Consider the following 21,766-nt stretch of genomic DNA (forward strand, 5'->3'; position numbering starts at 1 on the left):
AGAGTTGTTTTTCGTTTTGGACCCGCTGGGAAAGAATTTGTGGAGCCAGTGGGAACAAGCCGACTACGGCCGACTACAGTTACCAAGTTTGCCTTACACCCACTAAGCAAGGCTGTTTACATTACAAACTGGGTCCCTAACATTAAGCCGGCTAAAACACACGTGACGGATGCTGTCTGATAAGGATTGTGTCAGAATGTTGCGGGAACTTTGCACCTACATTGTACACCTAGCTTTATATTGCTTGTCGTTTTTATAGCCGGAGTGATTTAGGGCTTAGTTACCTGCACTGATCGTGAGTACCTAGTTGTTTTTGTATATGAGTTAGGTACCCGATTTTTGCATCGACGCATGCTAACGAAATAGATGACATTGCAGTTATCTTACAAAAGTTCTACCAATTTCAAAGGTTAATTTAAAGTCATTTTATTAATGCAAAGGTATTGTGGTAAAATGAGTAGTTAAACGTTATGGTCTGGGTAATCCTGACCTGCAATCGCTCGTTTAGCTAAAGCCACTTAAGAATTTAGAGGAAGAATACCCAAGGGTTGGGTCACTTCATAATAATAATAAAGCGCACATTATGTTAAGATGTTTTGCTGGGATAACTACACAAAATGCTGACTAAGTTTCGTCGGACAAAGTACCTGTAGTTTATATGAGTTATTAAAATTAATTTGTTTTGTTTAGTACGTTGGTATTCGCGTCAGTGCGAATGCCATAGTTCGCACGGAGGTTAGAAATGTCTCACTTGTTTTTGCATGCTTTATGCAAATCTATTGCATTGCTTTGCTTACAGATGCTTAAGATTGGTATTTGCTCGTTAATTCTCAAATAATTCTGATTATGATTCATAAAACTTCAGTTACAACTATTATTACTTAATTTGATTACTTGTTCCTTTAATTATTCTAACAAAACACGAATTGCTTAATATCTCCTATAAAAATACCGCAATAAAGATAGAACACGACAATTACGAAAAAGTGTTTTAGTAAAGGAATTTTTGTAATCAGTGCTACAGAGTTGAAAATAATTTTAACTAAAGGCTGTTCGAAATGTAGATAAAGCACATTTGAGTTCCTATCTACCGTTTCTATTACTCGGAGTAGTGTGTGTGACAATGACTTTCATCTCTCACGATTCTGTGTCACTCTGTTCGGCTGACGTGACGATGTTATCTACAAGAGCACGTAACCAAGGCTACCGGCTATAGCAGTTAATTCATATAATATCTACTACAGCCAGTTCCACTAGTCCGTGAAGATAAAACTGACGACTTCAGTACGAAATCTCACTACCTACTACGAAGCCGGTTAACCCTCTGCAACTGACGTGGTCAAATTTTTACAATTCAACTGAGGTGGTAGTGCACGAGACACCACTTCAACTGCAAATATTTTTGTAAAATTAAACTATACAGCTAACTTATTGATATTTATTAGATTTATAGCCTATTTTAAATGTTAAATTAACTTGGAATAAAAAAAAGAAAATGTACTTTCAAAATTAAACAAGTTTAATTTACTTATGTCAAATCAGTCTGAAAAATTCTACTTAATCATTTATGAACTAAAAAAAGTAACAAAATCAACTTTTTCAAATTTTCAATTACATATTTTAAAAGTTCACAATAATATGAATCAGTGTTGGAAAAATGAGATACATTCGTTGGTCAAATTATAAACTAGACTGATTCAAAGTCACACCTTTTTTTGGCAATTATCACACAGTGGCTTAGAGAACTGAAGGCAAATTGGCTTCGAACAATCACAGCAACGATACTTAGTTTGTCTTTTTATTTAAGTTGGAAAAATATAACAAAATGTTTTGTCACTCAGTGGAACAGATCTAACTACTGGAGATGGAGGGACCCCCTATCCATGCCTAAAACTCTTCTTCACGTGAAATGGCGTCATCTTCATCGCGTTCGGTTTCAGGATCGAAACTAATGGATCTCCATCTTTATCATCAATATCTAACACTAAAAGGCATCGTCACTTTCCTGTTACAGTTAGTTCAATATTTCCCCTTCATGTCTCTGGAGAGTTTCAGCCGATGTTCTTTTACGAGCAGAAGTCCCTGGTTTAGGGTTGTTGCTTGAGATGTCCATCTAAAAACTTGTTCGGTACTTAACACCAGTTAGCTTGGCATTCAAGTTAATTGACAAGTAATTAAAATATTAACGTAATATTTCAGGAAAATTTGAAAATAACACTAAAAATTAATCATTTAAACTAGGTTACTGACGTGGTAGTTTAGGAGACACTATGAAGATATAACCATTTGACTGAGGTGGTAGTCTCGTGGAAACTTACCTTGACGCTGACGTGGTAGTCCCGTGGACACTTTCCTTCCTCCACGCTAAAGTAAGCTCACTGTGACCGCCCCCCGCACACTGTCCGACGCGCAAGCCCTTTATAGGAAGGTACTCGAAGAGCTGGCGCACGAATTTGAAAAATGATGGTAAAAAACTTGATTTTGTATTTTGCGGTGACTGTGAGACTACCACCTCAGCTGCAGAGGGTTAATTAAACACCCATTCTTATGCAAATAACAATGAATGGTTGGTTTAGTTTTAAACAAAGTAGATTACTTTTTGTTAGGTTCTACATTATCTTAACTTGAAGCTTTAATGATAAGAATCTTTCGAAACAGAAAATCATTTTCAGGCCAGTAAAAGTTGGCATTTTATACCGGTTTTACACAAGTTTATCAAATATTACGAAATTTTCGTTACATAAGGTTCCCGCTATATAATTACCTGCCTACAAGAAATGTAATGAAGGCAGTCGGTCTCTGGTGAGACTATAACTTTCTTCTCTCACGACTTTTGTCTCAATTCGCGGCGTGTTACTTAAATTAAATACGCAATTACACATGCCTGCACGTATGTACTGTACGAGAATTATATGAATTTACAATTTATTTTAAATTGTAAGGCGCTCTAGTTTCCTAGTTTTTCCTGGTATCGTGAAAGTTACGATTCAGATTTAAATAGGAGTACTCGAAAACTAGGTACAGCCGCTAATTTAATAATAACTGATCAGCTTATAAACAAAATTGCGTCTAAAACATCCGCATGCAATATATTCGTGAGGATCTACAAAATTTCCGAGTATTTTGCAGTGCAATTTCAAAATGCAATGTAAATCTAAGCGAGCTTTCTCAACGCTGTGGAAATTGTGGAATACATTATAGTCGAGACGTGTGAATCTCAGCCTGGCAGGTGGTACGTATTCTCTATGAAATAAGCAAGACGTCTGTAATGTCCCTAATGTGATATTAAGTAGAGTGATAGCGACATTTTCTCGTTATAATAAAAATGGCCGTTACGGTAATCACCTCCGCACGTGAACGATGTCAAGTAGGAAAACAGTCAAGATAAACAATGTTCTCGACAGTATTTTAATATTACAAATTGTGGGAAGGTTGAGAAATATTAAAATAAAACACATTAATTTTATTTACGATGCTAACTGTACCTTCCGCTACATTAAGGAAAACGTTTTGTTCTTTCGCAGCATTATCTTTACATACACAGAATTGTCGTGAAAAATGACGACAAATTACCTTAATTCTTTGGAATGTTGCTTTTGTCATAAAATATTGTGTAAGCGAGCAATGATGGAGTGTTTGAATTGTGAGGCGCTTACGCGTATCTGCCACCTCTAAAGTACCTTGTATTGAATTATTACGAGACACTGGTTAGCCTCAACGTGCTCCGAATACGAATTACTATTCTTATCTTTGTTTACGTCAATTTAAGTCTTTGTTATTACTAACTCAGTTGTAGCATCCATTCATATACTTGTTCTACCTGTAGACTATATGATTAGGTATTATTAGTATCTATGAATAGCTGGCGGTTGTAACTAGACAGAACACAGTCACGTTTTTGCAATTTATGACCACCGTGTGCAATTTTGAAGTCTATATTTTAGTTACCGAAAATATTGTTTTATTATCACGCTTCGAGTGCTAATAAAATGTTCGAATACATTTTATACATACTATCGATATGTTCGTATTAGCTGGAACATTTCGTGGGAATTGGCTTTGGTGTTTGGTTCAATCAAATTGTTAGGGTTGCTCTGAAAAAATGCGTCAAAACTTAATCATTCTTTTTTTATCATGGTCCACAGGAATTGTTAATGTCTCATAAAGGCAAGTAACAAAATTTAATAATCACCTATGTGGGGAATTACATGTTTAGCTTATCTTGCATTTTCTTAGATTATTAATAAAGTGTTCGTCCCAATATTCTCGTTAAGTCATGTACTGCTGCAAATCAAACCACGATTAGAACTACGAGTGTTGCCAAGTGGGTCGTAACTGCATTTTGTCACAATGTAGGGTAAAACTGTTATGTATTAACCGCATGCGATTTGGCTGCAGAATGTAAACACGAACTGCTCATTGTTAAGTTTATTATTTTGTTGCCGGTTATTATGGCACGAGTGGTTTGCTGGGATGAGATCACGGAACCTTCTTAGTACCTACTCATAAACATTTACATAAAGTTCTTATGATATAATGCTTAGTTAATTTTAACAACCTTCACTAGTGTAGTACTACAACAAAGTCATTGTCTCTGTCCCTATATCCTTATGTATGCTTAAATCGTTTACTACGCAACGGATTTTGATACGGATTTTTTTTAATAGATAGTATAGATAGAGTGATTGAAGTGGAAGGTTTGCATGTAAAATTTAGTGTATTTAATATCACCATTACACCCGTGCGAAGCCAGGGCTGGTCGCCAGTATTTCTCAAACCACAGTTGCTTTTAATACGATAAACTTTAACCGCAGCTTAGAGTCACATATTTACCTCTAGTTTACATGCTTATGGTAATTTTGTATACCAAAAATGAGCTTCTCGTTTTGTTGTTTTGTTACGGTAACCGTTAAAGTTGATGTAAGTTTAATATCTTCATCAAACGCACTAGACGGTTACATTTCCGGCGGAAAGCGGGGTGGGCAGACTGCGAGGAGACCGTTTGAATACAATACTAGTTGAACTTAGGGTGCTACAGTATTGCGATTGTATGATTGTCGAGTGTAAGAGTTTCCGTTGGACTACGTTTTTTCCTTACTGACATACCTATGTGAAGTAGCAGGTAAATGTTTTGGTGTAATTAAATGCACTGCAATTGGCAATAATTTTAGAAATAAGCAGTTCAAATCACGAAAAAGTAAATTGATTTTGTTCAAAAGTCTGTTTTGATGGATGGCCCGCTCAAATAAACTACTTAGGTATGAAATAATGTGTGATAATGTATGGAGAATGAGCTCGTAAGTTGGACAAACGCCTAAACGCCCAGTGCAAGGGTACTGTTAGAATAATTTACGTTAACAAATAAACAATTTATTATTATTATTATTTTGTATGTCTCTACCAGGCCTCGGGACTATAGAGTCCCGGATTTTTGGGAGGCGAACGTGGGGCCGAAGCCAACACGCTGAAGCCCTTTTGAGACAACTTTAATGAAATGGTGACACAAAACCGACGATTATCCCTGTATACACTATAGAAACGTACCCAAGGACAATCCCCGGTTCTGTGCTAAACTATTGCTAACTATGGATGAAAACTACTTGGGCTATTGTGATGGGATGCTAATGGACTAGGAATGGGGAAACTACGGGAACTATGGCACCTGCCGATGACAATGTATTAAATACATGTTAAAATGGCAGGTGGAGACTCGCCAACTCACTTACTGGGCCCCCGGGAATCAGTCACTGAAAAGCAACAAGAGGGCAACAGGGACATGAGCGGCTGAGAAGGGCGAGGATACCTCGGTGGACTTTAAACGCAGATCACGCGCTCCCTGTGGGTCCAGCATCACCGGCCCACTCGCCACTTACCACGAGGCACCTACCCTCCGAGCAGGACTAACCTTGCTCTAGCGACTCCACTCTGACCGGCCGATGAAGGCAAGCCAAGAGGCGGGAGACCTATCCCCCGTCATGCTTCACTCCGGCAAGCCGGAGATGGGGGACAGTATACTCTCCCTGGAGCACTCGGATATATAGCCCCGCGGGGTCGCTACTCCCCGTCATCCGCCTCAGATGCCCTGCGGGGCTTATTATTATTATTATATATACTTATGTTGAACACTGTCTACACGCACACAAGTCACTGCTACACTACTTTTCTTCACCGGCTTCCGTCTACAGATGTAATCTCACTCATAGGGTGCGCTAAACTTAGTTCTGAACGCCAAGTCCTACGACAGGCCAAATTGATTGATTGATTGAAACATTACGCTATAATAATAGATTGTTTCACCAACAAGCGATTGTTATCATTAGTTACTTTGGTAACGTTTCTTTAAGGCGTGTAATCGCTTAACTGTGCGTTTCAATAAACTATCCGTGGATTAGAGATTGAATTTTGACATTAGCTTCATATCGCTCATGTCAAATCACAATCTCTAATTGCGAAAGAATGGATAGATCGGTTATTGAAATCCACACTAAATCAATCATTGTTGTTAAAAAGCACGCTTTGTAGGCGCGTGGCGAGATCATTTTGTAATGAATTATGTATTACATAGCTGGGCAAACTTGTCCTTGCATACCAGTCGCCTACATAAGCTTAGTACGAGAGAAGTAATTATTTCAGACTGTGGACTGATATAATTGTGCACGTTGACAGATACCGACTTCTGTGTAGTTAATCTTATCCGATCTAATATTGATCAACAGATTTGTATCTTTAAGGATAAGGTCTTTAATAACAAGTCACCCATATTACACGCTATTAAAATACATGGTTTTAAATTAACTCGCTTTTAAATTTTCAGTGGTAGATTTAAACCATATACTTTCTTCGAATATAAATTTAAACCCAGAGCTAAAGGCAGTACTTTTAAGACCACGTTTTAAATGGTCTTTCAACAGGACATCTAAAGCGTGACAAATTCCGCCCTATCCATTGAGTTAAACACCATTGTCGATCTATTTAAATTCGACAGCAGTTAGCACGTTCTACGAGCCCTTCAGTAAACGTGACTGGCTTATTGCCACCTCTAACTGGTCCCTACTGATCAGTATTGATCCCTCTGTATAAATAAACAGTCGCAAGTCGTTGTGGGTAAAGAACCAACCTCTCAAGTATGAGTTTTGTTCGCTTCCAGGTCAGGCAAATACCTATGCAACTTTTCTAAGTTTCTGTATACTTGTGTATGTAAGTATATCTTGGACACCAGTGACAGTTTTTTGAAGGACACGATAAACTGTAAGTCCCGGCTGTCATTTGAACATCTTTGACAGTCGTTACGGGTAGCCAGTAAGTTTGACAACCAGTCTTAAGTAGGGGTATTTTGTCATCCGGGTTTGAAGAGGTCAGATAGATAGAGGTCGCTCCTTTTAATATACTGGTACTCAGTAGCATCCGCTTAGACTGGGAGCCAACCCCAATGTAGCTGGGAAAAGGCTAGGCAGATGATTTAGTATAAACAAACCATCGACCAGTCAATCTTGTAATCGGGACATTTAAAACAGAGTGCACTGTGGCCTGTTTGCTTGAGGCTAATGGATTGCATGTGTATATGCAATGTACGGATATGTCATACATAGTATTCGCTAATGCGTAGTAAAGTCATATTACAAATTCGATATGCGAGTTCTATAAGTCCGATGCGTAGACAGGATACTTTTCATTGCAACGGTTTTTAATCATGAAGCAATTGATCTATGGGATGATAAGGTGACCTATTTGGTCCTGTTATAATCGCCTTTCAGTTGAGATACCGATGAGAAGTTGAATAGCAGATGATGTTATAATTGTTTAAGTTGTAGAGATTCGTTATCTTAATAAAAATGTTGTTTCTATTTTCGTACTTTTTAGCTTAGCATCAAGCCACAGGTGAAGGATATCTGTATAATTTAGTTTCGATATTTATCTAGCAATAGCTGCTTATTCACAAGTAACAGGTGTGTTCGATCGGGTCTGTCGTGACGTGAGGAGGTTCGTGTCTTTTATTATTCAATACTAAAACCACGGAACACGATTTCTAGTAAATAAATTATATATATCATAGGTATATGACTTGTCTATTATTTGATTGTCATTTTCATACCTACCTAGAACAAATATTTACCAGTCAACAGTGCTACCGGATCCAAAATGCATTGAGTATTGAGGACCTATTCAACCGAATAAATAAATAAAAATAAGTTTATTAATGGGTACCTGTATTATTCGTCGAGATTCAATAAATCATGTTTGTTAACACCATAGAGTGACATCATAGAGGTGAGGTTGGTATGCGCTGCATCGCGAGCATAAAAGAGGTGATCCCACGCAGATCTATTCAAATAACAAATACCAAACTCATTTATTATAAATAACCTATTGCCAATATTAAATTAACATAGAATCAAGTTCATCGTCTCTCTTTTATGCTCATTTTAGGAAAGTCAGTGTCGATAGATCCTTGTTATTAGTTCAATGCAATATAGAAATATCAAGTTATCAATCTCTTATTCGGATTAAATTATGATTATTAATTCTTTTGTTTTAAGCTTTTGTTAAAATATTGTATCGAAACTCTCGTGTAATTCAAAGCTGAAACTAGAACCGTGTATTGGTTTCATAAAGCTTTTTAGGATTAAGTTAGCCTTTTTGGATATTAGTGCAAAATGAAACAAATAACGAATGAAATTATGGAAATTTACATTTATATCTATCTCCTTTTAGCACCTGTTCTATCGATGAAGTAAGGTCATTTACCTAATCCACAATGTGACCCACGTAGTTTGGTAATTTGTCGGTTGTTGATGAATTTGGTTATTATTATTACTGAAAGTATTAGGAACTCGTACGTATCATGAATTTGAAATAACTTGTTCATTAACATATTAATTAACGTTGAGTATTTTTTCTTTCTATGACAAAAAAGTGTAACATTTCTTAGTTAGGAGATATGCTCCATCTTCTTCGTCTTCGATCTCATGAACCAGTTTACCAAACGTCGCTAGTTCGGTATGCTAATGGTTTTGATAAAACCCACATCAACGTCGACGCATCCGTTTTGATAATGCTGTGTAACTTATAGAACTTAAAACTGTTTTAATACTAAAATAGCATATTAATTATGTCGCCAAAATAAAATAAAAAATAAACGACGATTTATGAATTCCTTCTTGCCACACACGATGCTATGAGAAGACTTGTAGAATTTCTGAGTTTAATAGCTATGCTAATTCCCTGGTCAAAGGCACTCTTGCATGTAGTATATAAGTAATATGTGTATTTTACTCCGATCTTACTTCAGAGTATCAAAGACAATTTTATGTACCTACATGTAAAGTTTCTAAATCAACAATATGAATTGAAGCATCTACCTCTGTACAGAATTAAAGAATTGTTTACGTTTTTTATTTCGTAAGTAAGATAAAAGGATATCTTGTTCTTATCTCAATGATAATGTCAGTAAATTATGCCAAAGTTTCGCAATGTTTCTGTAAATAAGCTCAAGGTGGACTTGCACCTAATTAAACTGATTCAATGGCTTGATTACCAGCACGGAACAGATAAAAAGAAATTGCATTACTAAGAAAATTGTGAAACGTTGCCTCATTACGTAAGTTTAATTAGTCAACACGCTTATTGAGGAGCTAATGGATTAGTCCCACATTCATTGACAAGAAACCATAAAATGTCAGCTTTTAAACGTATTTTGAGCAATACCAACTTTTTAATTGTACTTACATTATAATCTGCGGATTATATAACATCATGTAGGCATCATAATGATACGGTATTAAAGTAGCATTTAATTTTATATTACGTCATTTGTAATGGATTAATAATATTACACTTCATTCGAATCGTATTACGAGTTTTTAATGCGCCATTAACCTGAAATACAGTTAACCTCATTACCGCAGCAATCAAGTTACACACATTTGTGACAAACAATGATTCCAACGAAAGTAAATACTGTTCGATTTACAAAAAGACCGCTGATGGTATTGTATCTGTCTTTTGTTTTTCTTAAACAAACATTCACCGTTAATTTCTGGTTTGTCCCATTGTTTTTGGTTTAGTGAACCCGGTGGAGGCAGACTTGGCTTTTTTGTTTGAAGTTCCGACCTGTAACGCAGTAACTCTACACTGGCGGCCGCCGGGCGCGGGTACAATCGCACAACAAAACATCACTTATTGTAGCCGCACTGGGCATCTCTTTGTCAAGTTTTCATGCTCTGCCGGCCGTTCCGTGTTCACTAATGTTATTACTCCTTAACTTCTCTTTAACAACGTTTGGGCGAAAGGTGTGTAATTGCTTAATTACCGCTCACTTACAGCGCCCTTAATGGATCTTAAGTGACTCCGTCTACTGAATTTCATGAGTCTATCAAAACGGCCAACGCTGGGTACGCTAGCTTGCTACTTATATTTATCTACCAGTACTTCTGTATGAAGCAGAATTATTTACCTGAGTCAACTTTTTACTTTAAAAACGTGAACAATTTAGACGACACACATCAGACCAGTCTGTGAAAAAGAATTTACAAAATGCCGAGACTAATAATTGCGAAATATTGCGAATAGCCCAGGTTTCACTGCGAGTTTTTACTTTAGAAAATTTGAAGAATGTCAGAATTTTTCCACGGTGCCTGGACTTAAAGAAAGTGGTTAGTGTGCCGTGAATATTAGCATAAAATTATAATTGTTTAATCCGTTAAATTACTGGTTTCAATAGACTGCATTTTTGATTAAGTATTACTAATAACCCTGACCGAGATTTATCTAGTAGTAGTAGTAGTCTTTTGGGGATAGCTCTAAGGATCTGGTGAAAGTTCCTTTCAATTTGCGAAGATATGCCAAATTGTTGTACCTAACTAGAAATTGTGTCATATTTCCGCGAAAAGCCATCCGATACTTTGTAGTGGATGTGAGAAAATTTCTCACACCGCACAGTTGTACGCAAAGAAACTTCTTGTTCATAGTCACGGTACTCAGGTTACAGTTTACCACCGACATGTGAATTATCTAACCACGTAGGGTCCTACCATTCACTAGGGTTGCCACTTTTCGCATATACAACAAAATTAATAGCAATATTGGGTGGATATTTTATTAGATATCCTAAATAAATAGGTATGATGCGTATCTTACTTCATCAGAACATCAAAGATAGAAAAAACATTCTCAGTGTAACATAAATATCTGTCTCTTCGCTATGATTAAAACAGTTTCCGTTAGGCACGCAAGCCATTAGCCGAGCGAGTCCACACACATGTATCTATAGTAATTACCATCGTTAATTGGAAGGCAGAGAACCGGACCTATGCAGCATCCAGTTTGAACGGAAATGTGGCAACCCTTAGCGCGGGTCGATGGAGGCTGTGTAGAAAGGAGCACGCGGCTCCAAGGACGACGACGTGCGCGCCGGTTGTTCACCTCGCGCGCAAGAATGCGCGGGAACGCCGCGGGAACCCAGCGCTTGCGGTGCGGGACCGGCTCGGCCAATCGACACTGCCTCAGCATTCCACTGCGTTCAATCTTATACCTTAATATCTCACATACCTACTCCAACTGTCAATGGAATTTCGCTGGTACCACTCAGCCGTCGCGTTGTCGCCAACATTTGTCAATTGGTAACGGATGCGCCCGCGCAGACGCTCCCCAGTGACAGCTTTGATCTTCCCCACACCTTTTTTCTCGTCAATCTTTTTCTGTTACGATGTGTTGTTTGTTTCAAACGTCGTATTCGTGGGATGAAGTCATTCATAGAGTTTTATTTGTTGTTTTACTGGCTTTGAAAGGCTGCACGGCCGCCAAGTGCAAGTCGCGATTATGAATGAATAATAAGTAGGTGCCCACTAGTTTCATAGAACTTGAACTAGTCATTACATTGGATGCATTTTATGATTTATTATAAGCCGCAACTATAGCTTATATTTTCAAGAAAATGCGATATGTTGGAATATTATTATTTTTAAAAATGATACTGGAATGTAAATATGTGTGGGATGATATCATTTTTCAGCTCTTTGACATTTGTTTATAGACTCAAATGCTTGCCAAGCATACTGACTAGTCCATAGTTACCTATCTACTTCTGTGCATAATATGACACGTAGGTATCATTTCTCGTAAGATAAGTTTCAATCACATACCGAGATATTTGATTTCATGCTGTAAGTACGTATCTTATAACAAAAGAATGTTGAAATGCAAGCAAAGATAATTAAGGATATTTTTTTAATTCTTTATTTAAATCTGACGTTTGGAAATTCATTACAAAATGGCGTTCAGTCCTGGCATTTCCAATGTCAATAGGTCATTGCCCTTTAAGAAACAACAAGAACATTGTATTTGAATGTTACATTTGGTTAAATATCATCATGTTAGTCATAATTATTATATTTTTTTGGTTTATGTATTGCAAAACTGAGCTTTTTCATCGATCCCTCGTCATACGATAGAGCAATACCTACAAATATCTACTACATATAAGTACATAATGTATTATCTGTATATAAAAAAAAAAACTAAATAATATATGCAACCTTAATTGATAACTAATATTCTTCAGCCATTAACGCAGTAAGCAATTTGCATGCATTTAACTGCACTTCGACTTAACCATAATTTTGCAGGATGTGGTCTATTTTAACTGCTAGGCATTGGAAACACTGCATTATCTAGTCCAACCAGTCCCTAGCTAATGATTGTCTTGTTAATTATTTCCTTTGAGGCGATACACCACGACGATCCTTATGTATTAACTTAGGCGTCGACTGCCTTATAAATATGGCTTCATCAATGATGTCATTCGATACTCTTTTAGATACAGTATCAATTTGATTTGCTGGCATTTCGGTATAATGTGGGTCAGTTGAAGGTTTTGTATTTCTAGACGTTCTTTTATTCATTTAAATCGTATACCGTCTTAGTCATTGTCTAAAGGGAAATTCTATTAAAACCCGGACTTTGCAGGTAAAGTGACACTGAGTCACAGATTTCTAAACTTTCAATTGGTACTGCGTTGTGAATGAAAATGGTTGTGTTAAACAAATAAACAAATGAACGTGTTATTTGAAATTCTTGTTCCGTATGTGTTATTCTTGCGGCGTTTTGTGTACTTTTCGTGTTTGTGGTCCATTTACATTACGTACTCAATAACTCACTTACATTGTATACCATTACAATAACAGAAAAGTTACTAGAAGTTTTAATACTACCATTATGTTCCTTATTCGCAGAAAGTTACCTAGGATGTGCGTGCTGTGCTGTAGTACAGGTTAAAGCGTTGATTACCTAGCATTTTATAACAACTATTAAAGTAGCATTAACATTTTCAAAGAATAACGGTGTTATTACGACGTGGCGACGTTTATTCGACTATTTTAGTTGCGAAAGACAGTTAATGGGACATACATACGTCAGGCTGTTGACGTAGAGTAGCACTTTGACGCTAACCGTCTTACCACAAAAACTTTTAAACGTCAGTTTATGCCTTGTCTAAAAAAATGTCAAATTATGACGTTGACATATGGTTCATTTTGCAGCCAAAATTTTATTAGACAAGTGTAAAACAGGGTTTAAAGTTTTTGTAGTAAGGCCCTAAGTATCTAATCAACAGATAAGTGTGAAATACTGTTAGCTTGACAACAGTCGAAGATAATTACTGAGAAAGTTCAAATGGATTAACGAAATGAGACTATCCTACAACATCTAAGAATTATTTTTAACGAACCAGGTTTATACCATACAGTAGTCAATTTAAGCAATGTCTTATAGTAAAGTTGAGAATTACAATTCATCCAGGATTACAACATCTAATGACTTTCTTTATCTCTGTATGGTAATTGCAAGATACTGTGCGAAATAGGATCATAAAAACAATAGTATTTATTATTTTATGCAGTAAGTAATAAATATTACTGCATAGGTGAGCAGGCCACGAGTATTTTTTACGAGTTCAGCGTCAATTTACTCATTTATATTTAGTTATGGTAATGCATACGCAATTAAAATAAATAATTACACAGGTGTTAGTAATGTAAACAATTTATAATTACCTCATAATTTCACTCTGAGTTATTATGTTTTATTTCATAAGATTGTTAGATAATAGTTGGGTGTTACATTACACGTTAACATAAGAGGTAGGTACAACATGCAGTATAAGACAGTGACTGACAATTTGAAACGTCAGCTGTCAGGCTTGTCAGTTGATGAAGCTTGATGCTGTAAAGCTTTCTGATACACAATGTTATGATTTTGATCGTGCGTACGAATAATCCATTAACACCTTATGTAATCTCCAAATCTACAGACTAAACAACATTAACCGTAAAAAGAGACATTATAAAAAGATTTCAAGTAGTTATCATTATGTATGCGAAAGTTCTGTCAGTCTGTCAGCTTTATAAAATGCGGCCATACCTCTAGTTTACCCAAGTACTTTACGTTAAACTACATATTCTTTGGAAATACTATCGAGGTTGGTTCAATTTCGGGTATGTTTATCTACGCACAAGAAATAGTTCCCTCTGTATACAAGCTAACTGCTGCGATAAAATTAGACATCGTATACGCATACGACAATAGACAGTGATATCGTAACCGCATTTCTAAATATCACCTTTGATCTAAGAATGAGAGCATCGTAGTACTGAATGTAGGCCACCCTTAGGTAAGATTGACATTGAACGGTAGATTAATCTCCCGTCGTCTCGAGGTGTAAACGCGGCTCAGATTGTTGGCTCGCCGCCAACTAGACCAGTTCTCCGCGCCTAAACGCAAACAATATCACCCATAATTGTACTATTTACGACCTAGACTAAGAACCGTGGCTTCCAGAATAATTCCTAGATATTAACACTCGAAATTACAAAAACTGAACGCGTCAGTTAATTTTATATTGGGACCGTCTGGACTATTTTAAGTTCACGCAAATTTTGATGATTTGCCAACGTTTGTAATGTCTGTCTCGGTCAGTCTTGGTATTTAGTTCATGTCAAATATTAGTTAATAGTAACTAGTATCGATAACGAATATCGGCAAAAGAAAGTCGTGGAATATCACTAATCAATAAAGAAGAAACCAATTCCGCAAGCACCTACTTGCGAGCTATAGATTGTTATGAGCAGAAAGCATTATTATGGGCCTATAAAAGCCCTATTATATTAAGAACCACGTCACTTTTTGCCAGCCATATTCACACCAAGATAGCGTTAAAGCTGTTAATCAGAGGTTATTTTATCTTAATCTTTCGTAATTCACTTTGGCACACAAACACGTTATAAACTCTCCAGCAAAAGTATATTTGGGTTACCTACGTCAATAAACCTATTTCTGTTTACTCAGTAATTAGCCGGAAGTTAGAGCTTTCAAGAATGCTAAATATTCACGGAGACTTATTATTAAACATGTGAATATATTATGCGGGGACGTTAGTGGATTAATAGCGGATAAGTTAGCCGTGCGATGCATGCTTCGAATGGTTATGGATCTGCACAGGGTGATTATAATCACCTAGGGAGCACTATCTTCATTCATATAATTTTTAACCGACTTCCAAAAAAGGTTCTCATGTTTTTACATATTTTTGGACATGTCTATTGAAATTGAAACATATCAGTTTAAACTTACTTGTATTAACCATAGTCGGGTTTAAGTTTAATCATTGGTCTTCCTATCACTTTACGACTGATATGATTACATCCCGATAGTCAATTACCTATTTTAGCATTAATGTAGGATATAACAGCTTTTGCTCTCAAAGTTCTTGTAGACTATTTACGTACAAACGATTGACGTGACTCATTATCGTTACATAAAGGAAGTGTCAGACTAGATGAGTACAATGACTGCCGACTGGGATGTTCGCACATCTTCCGGTCATTAAGACGAGGAGATCTTTCATGCCGGATGCTGCGTACGAGTCGGTGATGGATCGAATCATTATCGACTTTGATCAGGATGAGAGTAACATCGATATTTGTAGCGAGTTGGGAAAATTAATGGCGGACAGGAAGATTGATGAGTTGCGTGTAATGAGTAGTTTCGGATATTCTTTCATTGATTGTTTGATAACTAATTAATAGTTTTGATTTATGTGTCTTATTGCTTTCACTGAAGCAAGCGTAATATATTTTTTTATTTGTTTAGAACGAGCATTGTGTTAGTTTAAAGTCTTATGTTAATTGTAGTGTGTAGATTTTGGTAGACATCAGATAAGGTTCTGAAAACTTTCTTCTCTATTATATTATGAAAGTAATTAAAAGCGAGAGTTGTATTGTTTGTGTTAGACCGCCACTATATTTTGGCCATTTCTAGCACTCTGATGACGCGATGACATCATCTCAGCCTGTTTATATACCTACCGTTACTGTTACAGCCTTTTTATCGACCCACTGCTGGGCACAGGCCTCCTCTCACACGGAGAAGGGTTGAGCATTAATCACCACGCTTGCTCAATGCGGGTTGGTGATTTCTAACTTTATAGTCCAGGTTTCCTCAAGATGTTTTTCTTCATCTTTTTATCAGCCATTGGTGTCCAAGATTTACCTACTTGCCTGTTTATATGAATTAAGTAAATAAAGGCCATTCATAGATGTTCCCTGACACATATCCTATTATCGGTTTTTCCTCAACCATTGACATAATCAAAGATAATGAATAAGGTCGATGACACTTGTAAACTGTTTGTTTACCTTTATTTTAAGCGTTGTTTGCCAACGCACGATTGAAATCGTTTCATTGTAATCCTTCTTAATCTATTTTCAAGTATTCTTCCGAGTCATTTTAGGTCGCTATATTTGACCCGATTTACAAACAAAAGAATGTGAATAATAATTTTCGGTTCGAAATTCGTTTGTCAATGCTAAAAGAAATCATTTATCTGTACAATAATAAAAGTTGGGAATACAATATTTGTACCTCAGGATAGTGTAGTTAATTTATGTCTTGGGAACTCGTGTTCAATTCTACAAGTAAGTAGTAACAAAAAGTCGTTTATAAAGTTGTCATAAGAAACTAGAATATTAATAAATTCACATACAGACAAGTTTTTCAGCGTGCCTTATTTGCGTGGGAAGTTACCATAAAAAACTTAGCTTTATTTTGCGTGTTAACACTCCCATGAAAATAAGCTTTTTACGTGTGGGTATAACAATAAGGGTTGCGTGTTTACAACACGGCAACACGCAGGCGGACAGACAATCTGTGTAAATATATTGTTTATTACTTTATCATGAAACATTGCTGATTTAAAGATTGAGGGAATGGATCCACAAGTAATATAGGTACTTTCAAAACGATCTCATTAGTTCTACTGTGACATTGTTACTTGTCAGTTAATCTAGTTGATAAATCACTGCAAACTCTTCCACCGCTTCAAAAACTAATCCGAAATTCGTCTTTAATGATGAACAATTTCAGAATAGGTACTTACTTCATCACGAACTGTGTTTGTGATTCCGTGGTGAGTACACCACTGCATCAGGTGTGACTTGCTCAATAATTAAAGAATATGTTCACGTCTTAAAATTCCTAAGTGAAGTACATCATAACAATATTGGAATCGGAATGCTTCGCATTTGTTGTTGGTGGCATGCGGCATCACAAAGTGTTACGTGTTTCTACGTAATACAAAATGTTCTTACACTACCAACGTATTCAAAGCTACGAGTACCTTATCAAACCCAAGATGTTCGATGATAACATTTCGATTAAGCGATTCAAATCGAATCGATTAGGTTTACTTGTTATCGAGTACATACATAATATTTTATAAAGCTATTTCATAACATAATAGCTATATTTATATTTTGTTTTGTTTCAGGCTTGATCCACCAGCAGCACAGAGCCAATACCAAATGGAGAACAAGAAGATAGCACCGGCGACGCAGCAGCCGCTCACGCAGCAACACTTGATGGCTCACCATGTCCACCCCGAGCAGATCTACTCCCAGCAGCACCCACAACTCACCCACCTCAGCTCCACACAAACAGGCCAAATACATCCAAACGGCGTCATGCACCAGTTACTGCAGAGTCAGTATCAGTCCAACATGAATGCGCGATCTCCGCTCCTTGAAAACAGACACGATTTATACGGCACGGGACACAATCACGATTACGCCAGACATTACGGAGCAAACGATAACTATAATTACCCGCAGTCACCTCCGAGGCACGAACGGACAGAAGTGCACACAGATCAAAATGTTAATCATGAGCTACTCCACAATATACCCAAGGGATATAACGCTGAAGTATATCAAGATTATTTAAAACGCAACCCACCGAAAGATACCAACCAAATATACCAAAATCATCAACCTATGTATAGGCCTAACGTTAATCCTAATCAGTATGGATCAAAGCCATATCTTCCATATTCCAATAGAATAGGACCACAGAGTAATACTGAGTTATTGCGCAGACAATACAGTGAAATTCAGCAAATGAAACTGCAACAACAACTTCACTACCAGAATCAGGCACAAATGCATCAACAGCAGAAGTTTGCTGAACGTCAATTGTTACTGCAACAAATCCATGGAGTTCAACCGCCACCTAATTTACAAAATAGCATTTACTCTGATGGTTCTTCCTATAGAGACTTAGACCGATACAGTAGTAAAAATGACTTTAAAGAATATAGTAGTCCTGATATACAAAAAGACATCGATAGTTACGCCAAAAACAATGAGTATCAGGAATATGAAAAACAAAACAGGCAATATGAAGCCCAATGGAATCAGAACCAGCAAGCCGAATACAGAGAACAGGAACAACAGTATCGGAGGCAAATAGAAGCCGATAAAGCGAAGAGCCAATCCCCTCCGTCGGACTATAACAACCAAAGTCAAAAGAACAACATGAGTATTGCTTCACCAATGAAGTCTAGTGAGTCAAGTACTCCTAGCGTGAAGTCTCCGTCCTCGGAGAGCAGGAGAAGTAGTGGTGGGAACCAAGCACTACGCTCTCCCATAGCGCAGCGCATACCTTCAGCTCCCGTCACTATGTCCGGCATTCTATATAAACAAGGATCAGATGGATTGAAAGTTTGGAGGAAAAGATGGTTCGTGCTGTCGGAGTACTGTTTGTTTTACTACAAAAGTAAGTTTTCTACCTTTTTTATTCGTTTCGCCGAAGATCTAGATAAAGTTAGATATCTTTTCTAAGCTAGTTTTTATACGCGGCTACGAAGTAGGTAGTTCTCACGGGACGCGTGTGCTTAGAGTTTAGACTTTGAGATTTTATTTTCTGTTTATAGGTCAAGACGAAGAAAAACTACTTGGCTCTGTGCTACTTCCGTCATACAGAGTATCAAGTTGTACTGCGGAAGATAAAGTACTTCGGAAGTTTGCCTTCAAACTGGAACATGCTAACATGAGAACTTATATCCTCGCGGCACCTGATCAGGAAGCCATGATGAAATGGGTGAAGGCACTGACCATGGCCGCACTTATGCAAAGCCCCAAGTAAGATCTAGAACAAAATTTCTTTTATTCACACCTGCTCCACTTTAATGATAGTTGTTTTTCTAAAATGGATTATTTCTTATTCGCAGTGAACAGCCGCAGAAACAGAGCGATCGGACAGCTGCTAAAACAGAGGTGGGTAGTATTGAAAGCACGTATAATGTACCGGTTCAGGGGATCGACAATTAGTTTGCCAGAGCGGAACCAAGGACAGCTATTACATAGTCGTTATAACTGCAGATAATAGCGTCGACGACGCCGACACAAATTGATTGTACATTTAACAACCTGTTCGGAATGCACTTAATAAATGCATCACGGATAATTGTTGGGTTTCAATTAACAACAACGTGCTTTATGAATGTTGATTAAAATGAAGTTATTTTGCTGCAGGATGCCGATGAAATACCGACGTATGCCAACGCGCCACCTAAGCCGAGACGCTCTAATGAAGGCTACAACTCACCGAGCCCTGACATGTATGATTTATTTAATTATTTTAATACTGTATTAACGAGTAATAACAAAACAAAATTATACCATACCATTTCCATGCATTACAGGTATGATCCAAACTATGACTTACTCAAAAAGCCAGCATCACACTACAGTCAAGGCACTAGTCACGCACGTTATCAAGACCACGCAAATTATCCCGCCAGTCCAAACCAAGAGCCTACATACACTCGCAGCCCGCAATCTCCACCGCCCGTACAGCAGCAAACACAGTATCATACAAAACGACCACCCTATGATACGCAACATCTCTCTCTGCCATTAACAAACACAGTTACCGACAAACTTGAAAACAATCAACCCAGTACATCATCAATGTATAAGTCTAACCCGCAGTCACCTTACTTTGATAGGAATCGAAGTCAGCAACAAGCGTCACAAGAAAACAAGGATCAAATATATGATAGACAACCGCAACAGAGGAATCCATTCCTTCAAGATACGACTCCTCAAAATGAAGTTACTCCTAAAGACGAACGTAATGAACAACAAAATAGGAATTCCCGAAGTAATACAAGGGAAGAAAGAGCGAGGGAGGAAAGAGCGAGGGAAGACAGGTCGCAGTCGGTACACAATGAAATGAATACAGAAAGTAGAAATAATGGTAAATCTAACATTGACATGAACGCTTACAACAGAGAAGTGTATGGGGAGCTAAGTTCAAGACCTGGAAGGGCAGGGAGTGCTATTAATGAGCGTTTGTTAGCTGAGCGACGTACGCCGGATGCTTATGGAAGATCGACAACTATGTCTGCTTATAATAAAGGCAAAATTGGAGATTACGAAGATGTGTATGCACAATACGCAACTGAAAACGAATACGGTAAAACGTACGCTAAATCACCGAATCCATCTCAAGATCGCGATGGGGTCAGCATAGCATCTAGTCATCAGCAACAACAACAACAACAACAGCAGCAGCAGCAACAAAAGTATACAGGAAACTATGTAAGTATGATTATGATTAGACTCTTCATCTTCTAAAAATCCTTGTAAGATAATAAAATTCTATTTTTTACTTTTTCAGCCTCAAGAGAAAACATTCAGTGGACCGTCAGTCTTACGGAGGAAAAAGATGCAATCAAGTGGTATTCAACCTCCGATGCCAAGACCACATAGCGCTGATTTTCTTGAATACGAGTCTAAAGCTGAAATGATGAGCAGAACTGCACCTACTCGATCGGCTTATGATACATACAAGGAGCCACAACGACCTAAATCCAGTTTAGACATAAATTCTTACTATGATCCGAGTTCCGATAGGTATTATTCAGAGGAAAGCTATGCTGAGAAGATGCGACAATCAGCACAATATTTGCAGCAAGGTTTAGTTCCAAGTGTGACTCCCAAAAATATGGAGATACCCCTTGCAAAATACGCCAGCGGTTTAGCAAAGAAACAACTGAGTACCGCGTATTCTCAGATGACAAATAACAATTATGAAGCAGAATTTAGTGCGGGTCGGGATAACATTAGCTATAACTCAAAGTATGGTGACGTAGAGGCACTGAATTCTAATTGGACTTTGAAAGAGAAGGAAATTCAGAAAGAGTATTTGAATAGAAGTGGGAGTGTGATGAGCGATGGGTCAAATGTAAGTGGATACGTGAAGGAGGCAGCTAAATATGACACTAACCCTGATAGTTTCATGAGGTCTGCTAGTGCGAGGCTACCATCTACAGCTCCAGAGAAGGAAGGCGAAAAGAAAGTCCAACAGGTAAATCAATAATGTTCAGTTAAATTACAAAGCCGGACAGAGTAACTTTCTTAATTATATCTTTAGT

The 21,766-nt window shown here is 37.4% G+C and overlaps 1 protein-coding gene across 10 annotated transcripts in view; it reads left to right on the forward strand.

The window, feature by feature from the left end:
* The window catches only part of LOC110376861 (putative mediator of RNA polymerase II transcription subunit 26), a 55,870-nt gene that overhangs the window by 19,425 nt on the left and 14,679 nt on the right, over positions 1-21,766 (forward strand). For 9 of the 10 annotated variants that reach the window (XR_007510636.2, XM_021335477.3, XM_049837638.2 and 6 more), the window contains 6 exons: positions 17,819-19,101; positions 19,259-19,466; positions 19,556-19,601; positions 19,860-19,945; positions 20,030-20,930; positions 21,010-21,699. Coding sequence is in view for 9 of the 10 variants with exons in the window: in XM_021335477.3 (XP_021191152.3) it covers positions 17,819-19,101; positions 19,259-19,466; positions 19,556-19,601; positions 19,860-19,945; positions 20,030-20,930; positions 21,010-21,699 (3,214 nt within the window). In the remaining variant the exon portion in view is untranslated. Of the gene's footprint in view, positions 1-7,937; positions 7,981-17,818; positions 19,102-19,258; positions 19,467-19,555; positions 19,602-19,859; positions 19,946-20,029; positions 20,931-21,009; positions 21,700-21,766 lie in introns of those variants that run through there. The other variant, XM_064040732.1, reaches the window with a different exon arrangement.

The sequence above is a fragment of the Helicoverpa armigera genome, chromosome 23 (genome assembly GCF_030705265.1).
Source record: "Helicoverpa armigera isolate CAAS_96S chromosome 23, ASM3070526v1, whole genome shotgun sequence".
Taxonomy (NCBI): Eukaryota; Metazoa; Arthropoda; class Insecta; order Lepidoptera; family Noctuidae; genus Helicoverpa; species Helicoverpa armigera.